This window comes from Triplophysa rosa, linkage group LG4 (genome assembly GCF_024868665.1).
Source record: "Triplophysa rosa linkage group LG4, Trosa_1v2, whole genome shotgun sequence".
Classification (NCBI taxonomy): domain Eukaryota; kingdom Metazoa; phylum Chordata; class Actinopteri; order Cypriniformes; family Nemacheilidae; genus Triplophysa; species Triplophysa rosa.
The window spans coordinates 21,721,215-21,739,442 of record NC_079893.1 but is presented as its reverse complement, the minus strand read 5'-3'; the positions used below and the strand labels follow the sequence as shown (position 1 = coordinate 21,739,442).

At 44.2% G+C, this 18,228-nt stretch overlaps 1 protein-coding gene across 4 annotated transcripts in view; it reads left to right on the top strand.

Annotated features, from left to right (window-relative positions):
* glra3 (glycine receptor, alpha 3) overlaps positions 1–18,228 on the top strand; it is a 152,739-nt gene that overhangs the window by 64,155 nt on the left and 70,356 nt on the right. For 3 of the 4 annotated variants that reach the window (XM_057332479.1, XM_057332476.1, XM_057332477.1), the window contains exon 1: positions 13,649–14,006. The exons of the other annotated variant lie outside the window; for it this stretch is intronic. Coding sequence is in view for 2 of the 3 variants with exons in the window: in XM_057332476.1 (XP_057188459.1) it covers positions 13,936–14,006 (71 nt within the window). In the remaining variant the exon portion in view is untranslated. Of the gene's footprint in view, positions 1–13,648; positions 14,007–18,228 lie in introns of those variants that run through there. 4 annotated transcript variants of the gene reach the window in all.

Genomic DNA, 18,228 nt, shown 5'->3' with positions numbered 1-18,228 from the left:
CCGAAAATATGAAGTGTGGAACTCTGGACACTTCACACACTCAACTGTCATGAATGAAGCACAGAGACGGCCCAGATGCGGTGAGCCAAACTTTATTGACGGCACAACAGACAAGGAATAACAACCCAACCGCGAGCGTTTCAGCCCGCGGTGGTAAGATGTGGTACAGTTCGTGAATGCTGCAGTAGCGGCCCTGCCGCGAGCATGTCAGCTCGTGGTGGTGAGAAGAGAAGATCCCGGAAGTAAATCCTGGTGCGACTCTGGATATACAATTCTCCGGGAAACCACTGGCAGACGACGGCCGTAGCTGCACTGGACGCCCACGGGAGCTAACAGACGACAAGGAGGTACCGAGGCAACAGACAAGGTGAGCAGACAATAGAACAAGACAATGACTGTGACTATGACAAGGATTTAGAATTTCATCAGACGTGCCGCGGCAACGTCTGGGTCAGTCTGAACAGGTTACGAAAACAACGGTCAGACAACAGACGAGAGACACAAAGGGAATATATGGGAAAACATAACGAGAAGTAATAACAGACAGGTGTGGGGCAATTACCGGGAACAAAAGCTAAATGAGAAATGAGACAGCAGGCGTGTGAGTGTGGAGTGGAAATTCACCAGTGCGGGGAAGTCTAAGGAGACACGGGGCGGGGAGAGACACGCAGACACCGAGCACAGGATCAGCCACCGGCTATCCACATGCTCGACAAACCACAAAACAACCCATGTGCAAAAAATACCTAGACCAGACCAAGACCGTAACAGTACCCCCCCTCCCATCAGCGCCACTAGGCGCTTTAGGGAGGGGGCTCACCTCGCCTCCGGTGGAAGGAAGAGGAAGGTCCTTGGTGGAGAGCCATACACCGCCGGACGAACACCAGAGCTGAGGGAACCGCAGCGTCGAGTTCCTGGGAGGGAAACAGAGGTGGTTGGTAACCAGACGCACACTCAAAAGGAGACATACCTGTGGCTGAGGCGGGCAGGGAGTTGTGAGCATATTCCACCCACGAGAGCTGTTGGCTCCAGAGACTAGGATTGTTGGATGTCAAACAGCGGAGTCTCCGACCGAGTTCCTGGTTGGCTCGCTCACACTGCCCATTGGTCTGAGGGTGGAAACCTGACGACAGACTCGCTGAGGCCCCGATCTGTCGACAGAACTCATTCCAGAACCGAGAGGTGAACTGAGGACCCCTATCGGACACGACGTCGACCAGAAGGCCGTGTAGGCGGAAGACGTGGTCCACCATCAGTTGGGACATCTCTCGGGCGGAGGGAAGCTTGGGAAGAGGAATAAAATGGGCCGCCTTGGAAAATCGGTCCACCACCGTGAGGATCACAGTGTGCCCCCTGGACGAGGGAAGACCAGTGACGAAATCCAGAGCAATGTGAGACCATGGCCGGGAGGGGATAGGAAGGGGGCGAAGCAGACCCGGGGGTGGGAGGTGGGAGGTCTTGCTTTGCGCACAGACAAGGCAAGCCAACACGAACCGTTTGACATCGAGGAAGACCGATGGCCACCAAAACCGCTGGCGCACCGACGTCAGGGTCCCCCTAGTTCCTGGATGGCCAACCAGCCTGGAAGAATGACCCCACTGGAGGACCTCAGAGCGCAGCAGAACGGGAAAGAACAGCCGACCCGCCGGACACGTCTTTGGCACTTGCACCCCACGACCGGCCTCCTCTACCCGCCGCTCGATCTCCCAGACAAGTGCCCCGACGACCCTCTCCTGGGGAAGGACAGAGTCGACAGGACCCTCCTTGTCCGGTCCCTCGAACAAACGGGAGAGCGCGTCTGACTTGGTGTTCTTGGAACCGGGCCGGTACGACAGGGTGAAGCGAAACCTGCCAAAGAACAGTGCCCAACGGGCCTGGCGGGAGTTCAGTCTCTTGGCTGAATGGACGTACTCCAGGTTCTTATGGTCCGTCCAGACCAAGAACGGCTGCTTTCGCTCCCTCCAACCAATGGCGCCACTCCCCCAAGGCTAGCCGAACCGCCAGCAGCTCTCGGTTGCCGATATCATAATTCCGTTCGGCGGGGCTGAGGCGATGGGAGAAGGCGCAAGGGTGCACCTTCTCGTCATGACCGGCGCGCTGAGACAAGACTGCACCAACTCCGACGTCGGAAGCATCGACCTCAACAATAAATTGGCGATCCGGATCTGGAAAACAGAGCACAGGAGCAGAGATAAATCGGGACTTAAGCTTATCAAAGGCTACCTGTGCGGAGGAGTTCCAGCAAAACGGGATCTTGGTGGAGGTCAACGCCGTGAGCGGTGCGGCCACCTGGCCGAAACCCCGGATGAAACGCCTGTAAAAGTTGGCGAACCCCAGGAACCGCTGAAGAGCCTTACGAGAGTCGGGAACTGGCCATGTGGCGACAGCCTTGATCTTAGCGCCGTCTGGTCCAACGCCACGCGGTGAGATAACATGGCCGAGGAACGAAATAGTATCGGAGTGGAACTCGCACTTCTCCGCCTTGACAAATAACTGGTTCTCGAGAAGACGCCGGAGAACCTCCCTGACGTGCTGGGTGTGTTCCTGGAGAGAGGGGGAGAAAATAAGAATGTCATCCAGATACACAAAAACAAAACGATTGATCATGTCGCCCAGCACGTCATTGACGAGGCTCTGGAAGACGGCAGGAGCATTAGTCAGTCCAAAAGGAAGGACTAAATACTCATAGTGTCCCGATGATGTATTAAATGCCGTCTTCCACTCATCCCCCTCGCGGATGAGCACCAGATGGTAGGCGTTGCGGAGGTCTAGCTTAGTAAAGACCCGAGCTCCCTGTAAGAGTTCGAAGGCAGACGACAATAGTGGTAAGGGGAATTTATTCTTCACAGTAATCTCGTTCAAACCTCGATAATCAATACAAGGGCGTAGGGAGCAGTCCTTCTTCTGCACGAAGAAGAAACCCGCACAGGCTGGCGAGGAGGAGGGGCGAATGAGCCCGGCATGCAACGAGCTGCGGATATAATTCTCCATGGCCACCCTCTCAGGAGCCGAAAGAGAGAACACCCAACCCCTGGGCGGAGAAGTGCCGGAAAGTAAGTCTATGGCGCAGTCGTAGGGCCGGTGAGGAGGAAGGGAAGTAGCACGGGACTTGCAGAACAAGGTACGTAGGTCGTGGTACTCCTCCGGGACCCCAGTCAGGTCGGCGGCATCAACCTGCAACATAGGAAACACAGAAACAGAAGAGGGAGCAGGACCAAGACAAGACACATGACAAGCAGGACTCCATGAAAGAATAGAAGTGTTTACCCAATCAATGTGAGGATTATGCTGTGACAACCACGGATGTCCTAATACCAGAGGTGTAGTGGGGGAATCGAGGATGTACAGCTTAATCCTTTCACAATGATTACCCGACAGAAAAAGACTTACGTAAGGAGTAGCGTGAGTGACGGTGAAGAGAGCAGCTCCCGTAAGGGTCAAGGCAGATATAGGAGGATGCAGAGGCACAGCGGGAATACCCCACTCCAGAGCGGTGACCTTATCCAGGAAATTCCCTTCCGCTCCGGAGTCAATGAGCGCCCGCCCGGCGTGGGTCTGACAGCCGTAGGTGAGTCGAAACGGGAAGGTAGTGCGTGGCGAGGGAGAGGTTTAAGAGAAAGCGCCCACCCGGACTCTCCGTTCTACGGATGGGCGTCGGCTTTTGCAGGACATTGTGCCACGAGATGACCAGTCTTGCCACAATAAAAACAGAGACCGTCCACGAGACGTTGCTGCTTCTGAGAAGAAGTAAGGCGTGAACGACCAATCTGCATCGGTTCAAGTCCAGGTGACGACTGTCGGAATCCGTTCCTTCAGCGATCTGGCTCAAGATCGGTCTCACGGTTGGGCTCTCGACGACGCCAGTCCGGAGGAGAAGCGCGGCGTCGGCGTCGAGCAGAGATCCGGCTCTCTACTCTGAGACATAAATTGATGAGGTCCTCCAGATCTCGTGGCGAATCCAAAGCGGCGATCTCATCCGCGACGCCGTGGTTAAGACCATCAAGAAACCGGGCGCATAGCGCCCCCATGTTCCAGTCACACGCGGCGGCCAAGGTCTTAAAACGGATGGCGTAGTCGGTGACGCTGCCCCGACCCTGAGTCATCCGAGAGAGTTGAGAGGCTGCCTCGTCGCCACGAACCGAGCGGTCAAACAGGCTGGCCATCTCGGCGCGGAAATCTAGAAAAGACCGGCAACATGGATCCTGGGCCTCCCAAACCGCAATTCCCCACTCTCGAGCTCTTCCCGTAAGGAGTGTAAGGATGAACGCTATGCGGGTCTCCTCCGTGGCATATCGTCGTGGCTGGAGCGCGAAAACCAGAGCGCATTGTGACAGGAAGGCTCTGCAGGAGTTGGGGTCTCCGTCATAAAGAGGCAGGCTGTTAGCATGTGGTTTGGGCTCACTTGAGGCGCCGCAAGGCGGTGGATGTTGCGACTCTCCGGCTTGAACCGATCCTCGGAGGAGCTCCGCCATTTGGTGCTGCAGAGCTGCAACCTGTCCTTGCAAGGCATCAACCTCCTGAGCAGCGACGGACAGACGGGAAGCTTGTTGCCCTAGCAGAACGCCCTGTTGCTGAAGAGCTGCCCGAAGTGGATCCGGTCCCGCTGGGCCGTGAAGCGGGTCTGACCGTTCTGTCATGAATGAAGCACAGAGACGGCCCAGATGCGGTGAACCAAACTTTATTGACGGCACAACAGACAAGGAATAACAACCCAACCGCGAGCGTTTCAGCCCGCGGTGGTAAGATGTGGTACAGTTCGTGAATGCTGCAGTAGCGGCCCTGCCGCGAGCGTGTCAGCTCGTGGTGGTGAGAAGAGAAGATCCCGGAAGTAAATCCTGGTGCGACTCTGGATATACAATTCTCCGGGAAACCACTGGCAGACGACGGCCGTAGCTGCACTGGACGCCCACGGGAGCTAACGGACGACAAGGAGGTACCGAGGCAACAGACAAGGTGAGCAGACAATAGAACAAGACAATGACTGTGACTATGACAAGGATTTAGAATTTCATCAGACGTGCCGCGGCAACGTCTGGGTCAGTCTGAACAGGTTACGAAAACAACGGTCAGACAACAGACGAGAGACACAAAGGGAATATATGGGAAAACATAACGAGAAGTAATAACAGACAGGTGTGGGGCAATTACCGGGAACAAAAGCTAAATGAGAAATGAGACAGCAGGCGTGTGAGTGTGGAGTGGAAATTCACCAGTGCGGGGAAGTCTAAGGAGACACGGGGCGGGGAGAGACACGCAGACACCGAGCACAGGATCAGCCACCGGCTATCCACATGCTCGACAAACCACAAAACAACCCATGTGCAAAAAATACCTAGACCAGACCAAGACCGTAACACTCAACGGTCGCAGTTTCGCTTATGTGGCATAAGGGAGGCTGAGCTATCAGATGCTGCTAGAGAAAGTTCTCCTGCAGAGTGATTATGCTTCAATTTAATGCTGACTAAAGTCAAGCTTAGCAAAGATAAAGTTATATTATTTGTACGATGTACAAATTGATTTTTCATTGACATGTATCGAGTTGTGAGATTGACATCATTTGCCCTCGTCTGGGAAACCACACACACTTCCGGTTAGTATTCCATTTAGGATAATACTATTCTTAAATGCATACACTAGATGGTTGAGTGCATAGTGCATAGTTTAATTGCATAGTATGTCATTTGGGAGACCGCTAGGTGGTGAGCTTTGGCCCCTACTTTGGCCAAGGCCCGCCCAAGAAGCCATATGACTGACAGGTAAAGCAACCAATTATGTTTCGTTTTGCGTACATTATGTTTAGAGGCGTGGAATGTCCCTGCAGTATCAGACCGGTGTGAATTCACGACAATGATTATAGGTTTATGCAGTTAACCTAGCATACTTTTACGAATTAAGTGTTTGGTCGATTGTGATGAATTCTTATTGCAACCATTGAAAACCTTCTTATATCAGAAGGCTTCGTGTTGTTTCCAGACGGACCATTAAAGAACGCGACACGCACGTCTCCCAGAAATCCTGTAAAATTCAGCCAATCAGATGATGATTTTGAACGTGCTGAAGTGTTTCCAAGAAAAGTGTGCCTTGCATCAGATGTTTAGCCAACGGTCCGAGATGCTGAGCCCAGCAAACACAAAAACGTGGTAAAAAAAACGTTTTGTGTTTGCTGGGAGGCTACGCACACCCTGCAACAATTGGCACTAGAGTTGCATGAGCAATTGATAACGAGACGAATGGGTAAACTCAGGGGCGGACTTACCCATTAGGCAAAGGTAGGCAATCGCCTGGGGCCCCGAGCTACCAGGGGGCCTCCAAAAGGAAGGCGGTGGACTTAACCAATAAGCCATGTCAGCAGCAACATAGAGCCATAAGTAATCTTCAAAATAGTCGGGATATCCCTGTTAATGTTTTACGTTATTACATCTGTACGAAAGCACCATCCCACCCTATTTTTGGGGATTTGCCTAGGGCCCCCAAATCACTAAATCCGCCCCTGGTTATAATATGCATTCTCCGGTGAGTTTAGTACGGTCAGATCACTGGAACAGACGCCGAGAGAAAAGCACCCATACTGGCAAGCGAGATCAACACTCGCGCACAGTAGCGATAGTGGAGGTAAAGCTACGATTATCCAACAGCTATGATTTGCAATAGCGCGTTGCATATCCGAACAACTAGTGAGCGTATAGAGCAAAGTAGTTCATAAACGAGGGCTTAAAAGCCAGACTGCTTATATATACTCCTGGATGAGCGGCAACAGCGTGTTGCATATCCAAACAACTTTCAAGCTGCATAGAACAACGATCGTGGATGGCGATCACAAGTTTTGAGTGCAGCACGATTAAGCAGCTAATAAGGAGTAAAGAAATGCAACTTAAATAGACCGCAGTCTAACTTGTATGACTATAGAGGGTATGCACGTGTCATCACTTTCCCACGTGAACATGCCGGAACGCGCCTGCTTGAGTGGTAAAACACTGGGCAAAATGAATGGTTACAATATCAGGAAACGCAATTCCGTGCAACATTTGAGTGTCTAAGAATACCTGATTCCTTTGTAAGTCATAAGGTAGTCGTAAGGATCACTGTCGAGTCCAGCTGCTTGTAGTTTCAGCAAATAATTCCTGGTTTTTGTTCCTCTTATTGAATGCAGCCATTTTGCATTAGTTTTACCACTCAAGGGAGCGTGTCCCGGCGTGTTCACGTGGGAAAGTGACGTCAATGCATACCCTCTGTTGGTTAACAGTAGGCTTGTTCGACTTGATGCGGCGCTGCGCAGATCAATCGAAATCTGACTTGAAGCAGTGCATGCCAGTTAGAAATTCTGTCCGACTTGAATTGGCGCCGATGGCGCGTGTGGCATCAAAGTACCGCGAGAGCATTTCGAGAACAGCCGGCTTGCTCAGCCGGTGCAGCATCTCAGGAACGGCTGCACCAGGCTGTGATGACGACATAGCTTTTCATGATTGGCTAGACAACGATCACGGTTTATTATAACACCTTCAGTTCAACTAATACTTATTAATGCATGTTTTTAAAACAGCTAAAACTCTGTTCATACAAATAAACATGTTATTTTGTGTTGTTTAATAAAATAAAAATGAAATGAATACAGACTCCGTTGGTAATTTAATAATATGTGCTTATGTTTACCATGATTTTTAGGCACACAGTGTTAAGCAGCACATAACATTTGCAATGTGAAGAGTTTATGGTTGCTACTTTTTAATTTAAACATTTGTTTATTGGACAAATCCACTATTCTAATCCACGTGACCTGCCAGAACTAACGCTACGCTTGATTTTTACTGTTCAACTTTCTCTGCAAAGACTATAATTGTTTCATGTTACATTGTGAAAACTTATCCCAAATACTATGACAACATGCTTCAATTTTGGAGTCATCGTGAACTGTAGGCCGATCTGTACTGGTGGAAATGTTCAAAAGTTTTCTTTTTTGGAAAGACTTAATGTACGTGCTTATAAAAAATTGAGAAATGGTTAAAAAGTGTGTCAACTTGCCCCAGTCTCGCTTACATTCCTTGATTATACAGTATATTATAAATTTAATTATATGTTTTGTTATGTTTGTTTATTTGTTACCACATAAAGTTAATGAAACTGAAACGTGGAGACTTTCTGATTACTATGAGCCGCTCTTTGTAGAATTCCCAGGGTTGACTGATCTACTTACAGGTTAGCACATCTACGCCTCTGTGTCCATCAGGGGTCCTCATTAGTGTGAATTATGAACGTACTTAATTAATATCAGGCCGTAACTGGCATGATAGTGGGGGTGCTGGTAATGAATTTATTGCTGCAGCATTATGGAGGAGTAGTATTGGAACATATTTGTGTCACTGTGGGATTCCAGCTGTCCTTACAGCCAAGCACTTTAATTGCCAGACATTGCAATGAAACTACAGCTCTGTATACAGTACATTGCATAAGAGCATTACTTTACTGTAAGTGGAGATTTTTTCTTTAATGTTCAGACTGTTTTATATTTTGTGCTATAATAAAATAATTCCATAGTCAGTTTTTAGCCTTACGTAACAGTAAACAACGATACATCCTTTATACCAACATACGCGTATGCATCACTGAATTAAACATACAGAAATAATCTATGAGATCATAATGTGTGTAATCAAGTGTTTCACTAGATCTGAACTCTAAGGAATCCAAGTCCATTCTAACGGAAGAAGAAATCACACTGTTATTTTAAAATAATAGGCTTTTTAGAATTACAGTTCTAAAAGGTTGTATCACTATTTTGGCCATTTTCCAAACAACCAAGGCAGTTGGTAAACACGATTGAACATCTGGTTTGTTACACCTAACCCAATTAATTCTTTCCGGTTTTGAAACAGATGTTGTTTCTGATTGACAATTATTTTACCCCTTGTAGTTATTCATGATTAGAAGTGTCTGCAAGATCCACATAGTACATATGCATCCTGGTGATTATGCAAAAATACAATGGTTATCTATCACTTATCCTGTGCTTACACCATCCCATTGTCAGGGTATTTGAAAACATCCAGGGAAAGATTTACATAATAACAGAATTGAGGAATTAGCATAGTGGGACACAGTTAACTGAAACTCATTTAATGCAACTGCTCTCTGGACATCACATCATTACTGGAACACAACTAGAACTATACCTCATATATTTATATGAAGTGTCACCAAATCGAGTCAGGGCCTGGCATATGTTTTTCAGGAGTGCAATGACCACCCTAAACCTCAGTGGAGCTCGGGCAGTTGAGTGAAGCATAAAGATCATATCAACTGGAAGAAAATGTTCCATGTGCCCTCAGGCCCCATAATGCACACAGGAAAGTATAAACAACAAATTCTCTGGAAATAATAGTGTGGGAATGGAAATGGATGAAATACAAAGACGCAAAGTGTTTTTTCCTAGTTTTAGCATACTTGTGGTCTTATATTCTTATATTAGGTCACATTTCAAAGCATTACAGTATTTCTTTATTCCTTTCTTTTGCTATTTACTTCAGTGCTAAATTATTTCTGTTCATTCAATCAGTCATGTATTTTCATGTGAAATTTCAGGATTGCCACTGATTACTACAATCAAATGCTTTTAACTTGTGTTCACTGTACCTAAAACACCTTCATATCCATACTCTGGACCAAAAGACATGCCTCTGACATAAACTTGCCATTATCCACAGCAAACTAAGGCAGTATTACTTTGAGATTGAGTCACACAGCTTTCCACACCAATCCTGTTTTCTAAGGCTTTGTTAACATCTCAACATGCCACAGCAGATTGCATTTCTAATTATCTGCTCTGAACTATTATGTCAGTCATGGCTAAAGGCCCCTCTGATGGATTTGTCAGCCAGATTAAAACATTTTATAGCTGGTGTGACCCATTTGGTCAGTGCTGTGCAGCCCATTAGCTGCAAATAACTGAACTATTATCTCTGAGAAGATACCTAATTTAGCATACATGCAAAGTGTTTAATGTGGTGCCAAACTGTGCAGGAGCTAAAGTATTGAATGTGGGATGTGCCTTGGTCATGGCAAAGATGGTTCTTCTCCAGTATGAGATCAGAAGTTACTATATATGCATACTGTCAAGAAACGCGGGGGGGGGGGGGAAGAACCCAATTGCAGGCAGCGTTGAAGGGGTTAACACAGGGATTTGTTTATAAAACACAAAACAAAGACCCACGATGGGGTATAAATGAGAAAACAAGATAACAGAAAGCGGACAGGACGTAGACTAACTAAGACTAGACTAAACAACACTAGACATGAACTAAACTAAACAAAACACTTACTAGACTTGACTAGGGTATTCACAGCAAACATGCACAGGAGCACAGCGGTACAAACACCTGGGTAAGTATAGGTAAGCACACAAGTACAATGCAGGAGCACAGGACAATAAACACGAGGGCATTATAAAGGGAGGCTAACAAAGGACGATAACAATGGGCAGGCGTGGGTAATGGGACACAGGTGGAAAGCTATACGAGGAACGAGAGGGGCGGGGCCAAAGACGAGACCGGAGAGAATGCATATTAAGTCATGACCGACAATAATATGTTTCTCTCCACACAAAACCTAAGGGTTTGTCATGACTCTGCCACAGATCAAGAAAGACATGACATGGAGAGGCAGAATCATGACACATACTATCAAAGGAGCATCTGAGAATGACTTGCAGATATTTATTTAAGTTATATTTAAAAATGCAGATTTTTGAACTTTTGTAAAATGAACAGACTGTGTCCTAGTAGGAAATCATTTGGTTGATGCGTTGATCCAATGGTACTTATGAAGCTTACTACAAAGAAAGTCCCTAAAGGGTACAAGCATGACACCTCATGGATTTTTCCTTGCAGGTGTGAACCTACAAGCTAACTAACTAACTAACTAACTAACTAACGTTAGTTGTCGGCACACCACATTAGATTACTTATCCTCGTAGTTGTGGATATAACTCGATATGTAGATCTTAAATCCTTTGTCCCGCTTGCTTGTTGGAGCAGGGGACCAGGCATCAAGGATGCGGTGTACATCGTTAATGCTTATATTTGGCAGATCTTTAAGACATCTTGTAAACACTGACATTTTGTGTGGTGCGAGAGCAAACCGGAAACTGACATCCCGACTTCTGGTGACAGCGGAAGTTCGTCGCTACGCTTGTGCACAGGGCGTATTGGAGCTTGTCTGTGACTTCACTCCTCTTTAGAGACTGAACTGTCCACCAAAGTCTTTGTCACTTGTAAATGAGACCCTTTAATATGCAGCAGGCTGGGCCGAGATTTATAACGACTCGCCACAAAGCCATAATTGAGCAATTCGTCTTTTTCCCAGCCAATACAGGGCAATAATCTCTGCATATAGAACAGATTCCGTAAATGCCACACATCTTCTTGGCTGCAGAGTAGATGCATTTGCATTATAATGTGACGAGCATCTACACAGTGGGTTAAAATATGTCACACTTCTCCTGATCTCTGTCTCATTGCCGGAGTAACAATCTGTCTGTTATTTGTGAATATCTGTTTACACGCATTTATTTGATGTGTTCTGAGACAAGCTAGTCAATCACAACATAATGAGGTTTAATCCTTACAGTATATTGATTAAACACTCCTTTATCCGTGAAAAACAAGGTTTCAGTGAAGAAAAGATGGAGGCAAAGTGATTAAACTTACGAATGTGGCAAAATGCCTGCAGAGCTGTCATTGATTACATTCTGTTGCTAAACATGTACAGGTTGGTGCAAAATGTTTGCACTTCTATTAAGGGATCTGCCTCTAGTCCAAGATTAGTGTACTTCACGTTTTATGTCTGAAAGCCGTATATTAAAAATCTGGTACTTGTACATAAGAAAATAAGGTCATTTAAAAAAATGTAGGCCTATGTCAAAAAGTGTAGCACAACAACGTGATAAATTATTTTTAAACCATATTGGGTCAAAAAGGATTTGGATTAATTTTAAATTAACCTAAAAAACATTCATATTTGACTCAACAATGGGTTGAAAGCATGTACCCAGCAACCCAATGGTTGGGTTTTGTCCCTTTATGAGCCAACCAGGTTAAAAATAACCCAAACATGTGTGTGCGTAACACTTGGTATGCCCAACATGTCTAATTTAACCTGCAGTTTAACTTCAATTCAAAATTATTCATGTTCTGTTGGTGTTAATGAAATGTAGGCTAGTAAATAATTAATGAATTTCTTAATTTTTTATTGCTCATGTTTTCACATAAAATAATGTAGGCTTATATGTAGTTTCCATTAGTCAAACTTGCCATTATGTTTCTATTGTCTGTAGTTACTGTTCTGACACTTCAACCCAGTAGTAAGACAGCAATTATTCCGTTCAATGAGGGCAGTGGAAATCATCTGGGGGCTAAGCGCGGTGGCCTTTGTAATTGACAGAGTACACATAAGGCTATTATCAGTGCTCTTCACATTCATCTGCCCTTTACCCACCCACCCACACTGCACTTCACTGCTCAAAAAATAGTGCATCCAAATAGTACTCAGAGCACGAAGAAAGATGCATAGATATGTTTTTAACAGATTATGGCTATGTGCAAGTCTGAGACTCTAAAATATAAAATAACGCATGCTACTCTATGGAAACGTCTGAAGTTTAGCCTAGCCATACAACAGTTGACAGATTATTAATCTAGAATTAACAGTCATCCTCACTGTTTGCAGCACTTGCTCAAGTATTTACAGTATTTCCGTTCACACCGAACCTTTTAATACAGAGAAAACGAATGACAAGACAACAAAGCAGACCCGACCGAGCCCCTTAATGCCACACTTTGGCAGCAGGGAGCGTTTGAGTTTATCGTTCTGTTCCAGAGCAATGGCACGAAGCTGGGAACAGGGTCAATGTGGCACAATAAATAGGAGTGGAAGCACACACACGCTGCGCAGATGCACCCGGCCTCAGATGTGCGCGCTGCCCGCGGCATCCCGTGCCAGACACTGTCACTCACTGTGGCACAACGATGACTCAATGGGTAAATTAAAAACAGCCTGTGTAAACTGTGTGCATTAAGCCTAAATACCTATACCGCGCATGCACTGCCAGATTGACCGTGCACATTTCAGCATCGGGGGAGTAGCGCATGTGCTTGCATGACTCACGACAGCTGTTTACGAGTTACATTGAGTTTAGTTTCGTCTCGTCATTGCATATTCTGATACAGTCATGTCAAGAGTTTCATTACCCACTCAGATTACACTTGATTCCAGATCATGGTACGATGATTTTCAACAACAGAAAAACTTAAAAATAATGATTGCCTTTTAAAAATAGTACATACTGTACAATTCCACATCAACACCTTTAATTGCTTTTAAATATAATATTTCACTATAATAATTCAAATTTTATGCGTTTATGTAATTTTTCTAATTCTGAGAATTCTACCAGTTCGCGAAAATAATATAAAAGTAAATAGTTTGCTTTTCTGTTAAATTCAATATCAATCATATGAGCCGGTCTCATCATAGGGGTGACACGAGTACGGGGAGGTATTCTCCCGTTTGCAATAGCTGTAAATAAACCGTACACATTCACATTTACAGTGAGAGTGGAGAAGGGCACTGTCAGTCAAGGGCACTGCGTGGGGCGGTCTCTGCTGCGATGTGTCTGAATATGTCAAGAATCGCTTGAGCCGCCGCACGCTCTATCAAACAGCACTCCATCTCCTCCAGTGGCGTTACGAGGGAAGTTTAATACGTGCTTCTTAGCTTCTTAAGATTATGAGGCATTGCAAAACTGCTTTCTTTGCCGCGCGCAACGAACCCGCGCCGTATTGGAGTGGATGAAGAACCGCTGGAGCGCTGTCCGGGGTACTGAAGTCGCGAAGAGCACACAGGCATTCAAAGAGGAGTGTATGTCTACGCAACTGAAGTCTTGAGATGACAGGGGAAAGGTTGTGCTCTGTGGCTGTCTGGGGGTTCATTGCATGGGAAACGGGAATTTTGCTGAGGTAAGGTGACACTAGAAAAACAACACATGTTTTGGTAGTGAAGAAAAATGAATTTCCTTCACCTTGGATACAGAGTTTGTCTCGAGACAGAATAGTGTCTTGAGATGAATGCTTTATTTTGTTAATACAGAACGCGACGTGAAGGCTGTAAATAAAGTGTAATAAATTGCAAAGATAACTACGCAGGAATTTTGCACTCTCACAGCATTTTAAAGCAGAAATATTTGCAGGTCTCCAAAAACGCAAACTCATAAAATATTTTTTGTTGAGCAAATCTGACGATACACAGTTTAATCTTTGAGTATTTAGCGGTGGAAAAACATCCCGTGTGAATGCATTTTTTATCATCATCTTGCTCATTTTGGCGATAATCGAAGTTTTTTAGTGTCTGGTTGCTAGTGTAACCGGTGACATGTTGTAATTTTTTGATACGGTCACGCGCACAGGAAAGCCACATCACAGAAAGCACCAGATTAGCATTTTCATTTTTATAATTTGGAATTACAGTATTTAGAAAACGATTTTGTGCCTGAGCGTTAAAAATGGTCAAATATTACAGATTGAACCTATTAAGACAAAGTAGACAACGGTCGTGTAATTGGTTAACAGGGAGCAAATTAATCTTTCAGTTTGACTGTAAATAGCAAAATTCTATTAAATAAAAAAGTATGTTTCTCTACTCCTGAAGCTACATTTATGTGGAACTTCACCTTTCACACTCCTCTGTGTTAGTGTTTTGCCAAACGCAATCATCAATCCAAAGTTTTGTCTAAAACACTAGATTATAATTTTTACTTTACCATTTTACACAATTTCCCCCGGTCTTGCAAAACAATATGAATTTGGCAAATAGAAGTGGACAGCTCCCCTTACGCTGCACTAAACCCTAACTATTCTTTTGGATGATGATATTGTGAATTTTTAATATCATTTGTCGACAATCCTTTAGCCACACAAGCGTAACATCTTGAATTATTGAAATAATGGAATTTGCCGTGTCTATGATGCCTTTGTATTGGACAGCATTCAGGTTTAATCTGAAGAAGAGTTTTAACCAAAAGCCTTTTCAGAGAAAGATGGCAAAGATGGGTTCACATGATTATACAAGGAAATGACTTTGACAGTAATTAATTACTAAACATACACTCATATGTTGGCAAGCCAAAGCTGGCCTATAAGAACATTCATTAACAATTTAAATCACTACTGTATGATTTTTAGAGAAGGTAAAGACCGCATGCATAATATAATTGCTGAGTAAGGGGGGTGTAAGAGGTGCTCCTCTCTTAACAACATTTAATGCCTTAGCATTACTCGACAACAGGTGGACTGTTAGCACACAAGCTGCTGCTGGTTTAGAAAAAATCCTTGTGTTTAATCTAATCGGCAAACTCTGTATGCTCGATAAATCCAGAGTGAACTCTTTTTTTGTGTGTGTCGATAGTGAGAATGACCTAGTGCATCCCATTTCTTAGTTCTATGTTATTTTCTTTGGTGTGCGTGTAGAATGACTATTTATATGAAAGTGAACTAATTGTTGCAGTAAAAGCCTTCTTTAGTATATAAGTAATCAATGGGAATAGTTTTGAAAGACTTTCAGTCAGTGCTACCTGTTGAACATTGGCAGTTTCAAATAAAACAATGAAATAATACAAAAAAGAATCATAACTGTTGTACATAACTGATTACAATGCCGTTTTTTACACTGCTTTATCATTAGGTGAGATTGGGGTATACAGCACCCCTCATGTCATAAGAATGTGTATATTCTATCAATATGAATTAAGACCCTAATCCTTCACATATGTGGGGCAAACACAGACATTACAGCTGTCAGTCAATCCTCAGAGAGGATTATGTAACTTTAAGGTGTGTAGTGACCCAGAGCATAAGCACATACCAGCCAACTCTGCCTGTCATTATGTGCCTGCACTGACATGGTTGTTTCACAACAAATCAAAATCGATTCTGTTTGTTGTGCAAGACTATATGATGAGCAATTAAAACTATTATGAAATATTACAAAAGAAAAAAAAATTCATTGTTTCAATTATTTCATGTTGAGTACTTTGGTCTTTTATAATTTAGTACACCAGAGTCTGTCTGTCATACTTTGTTTTGTTTGAAGTTGCCTGTCATCACACTGTTTTTAACTTGTTGGCTTCATAATGTACTAACTTGATGCTTTAGGAACACAAATATCTAATTTAAATTGTCAACAGGGATATTAGGCTGATATGAACATAAAGCTGAGCACTTAACGATTCACAAATGACACAAATATGGGGCTGAGTAATAGTAATTTGCCCATAGATTAACAATTGGGGGATTGGCGTGTTTGTTAATAAAAGCAGTTTTATTACAGGTTGGTGGGCTAAAAACAGTGTAGGTAAATAATGTGCAGTTACTAGAAAAGTTGACCCAATGTGGTCGCTTTTGTGATCAATGTCCACACAATTTAAACGTGATAAATACAAAATAAATAAGACATTTTATCTTTGTACACTCTGTCTGTTTTATTAGGGACTTTTTGTCTGCGCTGCGTCAAGATTGGCTCGTTACTCTTGCGATAGTTAAGTTTAGGTGTGTCTGTTTGTTTGTTCACGGCATTTCAGTGATGGATGTTATAATAACGGTGAATATAACGTTAGATTTGGAGATCGTTTGAAACTGATAGATGGTGCGGTCCCAATGCTAAAATATGCCGGACATGAACTGCACGCCGTAAGTGAAATTAAATCATATGTCTGTGTTTTGTTGGCAATCGGCGTCGTGCTGTAGTTCCGTCCCACTGCCTGCCTCCAGCAGCTCGTGTTTTTCCCGAAAAAATCGTAAAGCTGTATCTATCTTTTATAATTATGATCAAACTAAACACTCGCATACGATGTATGAAATAGGTACTCAAGATTAATATGAGATTGGCAGAAACTGCGTGTGATACCTGATCTTTAATTATGGGGCACAACCAAGGCCGGACTTACCATTGGCCTTGACTGGGCACCAGCCCAGGGGCCCCGCCCTTCAGGGGCCCCGCCTGCTCTCGTTCATTTGATTTGTTTAGTTATATGCCATTTTATTTTTCATTTAAACTTTGTGCATTGGCCTACCAATGTTCAATAGCACTGCCTTATGTAAGGAATGATGTCGTTTAATTGGCTAAACGTTCCGTCAGTCATGTTGGCGTTTCCTGGTTGGTTATTTTTGGATTCTATCCATCATGTTTACCTCAGTTGAAACCTGTCTGCTCATTAAGACGCTTGTTCTAATGGCTGACAAGCGCAATCGCAGTGCCGCGCTTAAAGAAAACCAAAAACTGAGAGACAAGAACGCAAAAGAACAGCATTTAGAAAATAATGATTCTTCAATGATCTCCCACCAGGCCGCCACCCTCCGGTTTTATTTCAGTTATTTGAAACTCGCGGACCGACAGGAGCCGGAACGCGTTCACTGGGTGGCTCTGTGGCTTGAGCCGCTGCCCATTTGCCCTCACAGGCTGGCGCCCTTTGGTAGACGAAGTAGAGTAGAGAGGATTCACATCCCCGCGAAAAACTTTCTCTGAATACACCGCTATATGATTCCACTCCGCGTTTTCCATTTGACGCTCGCTCCTCACAGTCTGTGGGCGCTCACTGAACACGACAGATCGGTTCAAAGACAGGTAGATGCCGTAGAGTCTACTAGCTGTTGTTGTTGTTACACTTTCTTGGCTTTAAAAAAAAACGTGTTATGAAAAGTGTTCTGCAGACATCTCTGAATAAAAACTAATATAGAGTTTATTTCTAATATTTCCCGTTCTGTGACCATAAGCGGTTCTTGTAAATAATATGCAAACACTGTTAAATCCATCCATGTAAATAAAAAATGAAAACGTTCTAATAACTAATAAACAAAGTTAAAACAACCGAACTACGGGATGCGTGAAGGGACAAACTGCTCGTGCTTTTCAGTTGTTTCATTTCTGACGTTGAGATATCTGGCAAAATGTAAATGCTAAATTAAGATGATACCTTGCAGATATACCATTCATGGATTCATGGCCTGTGAGCTGCATTAAACAGTCTCTTAGATTTACATTTAAGAATTTGACATGAAAATGATGTTATGTTAGTCATAAAGTAATTAAAAGATTTAACTAGACTTTACAAAACTATGGACCAATCTCATTATTATGAAACTATTTAAGCCACAATAAAAAGTTTCATCTCATTATATGAATACAATT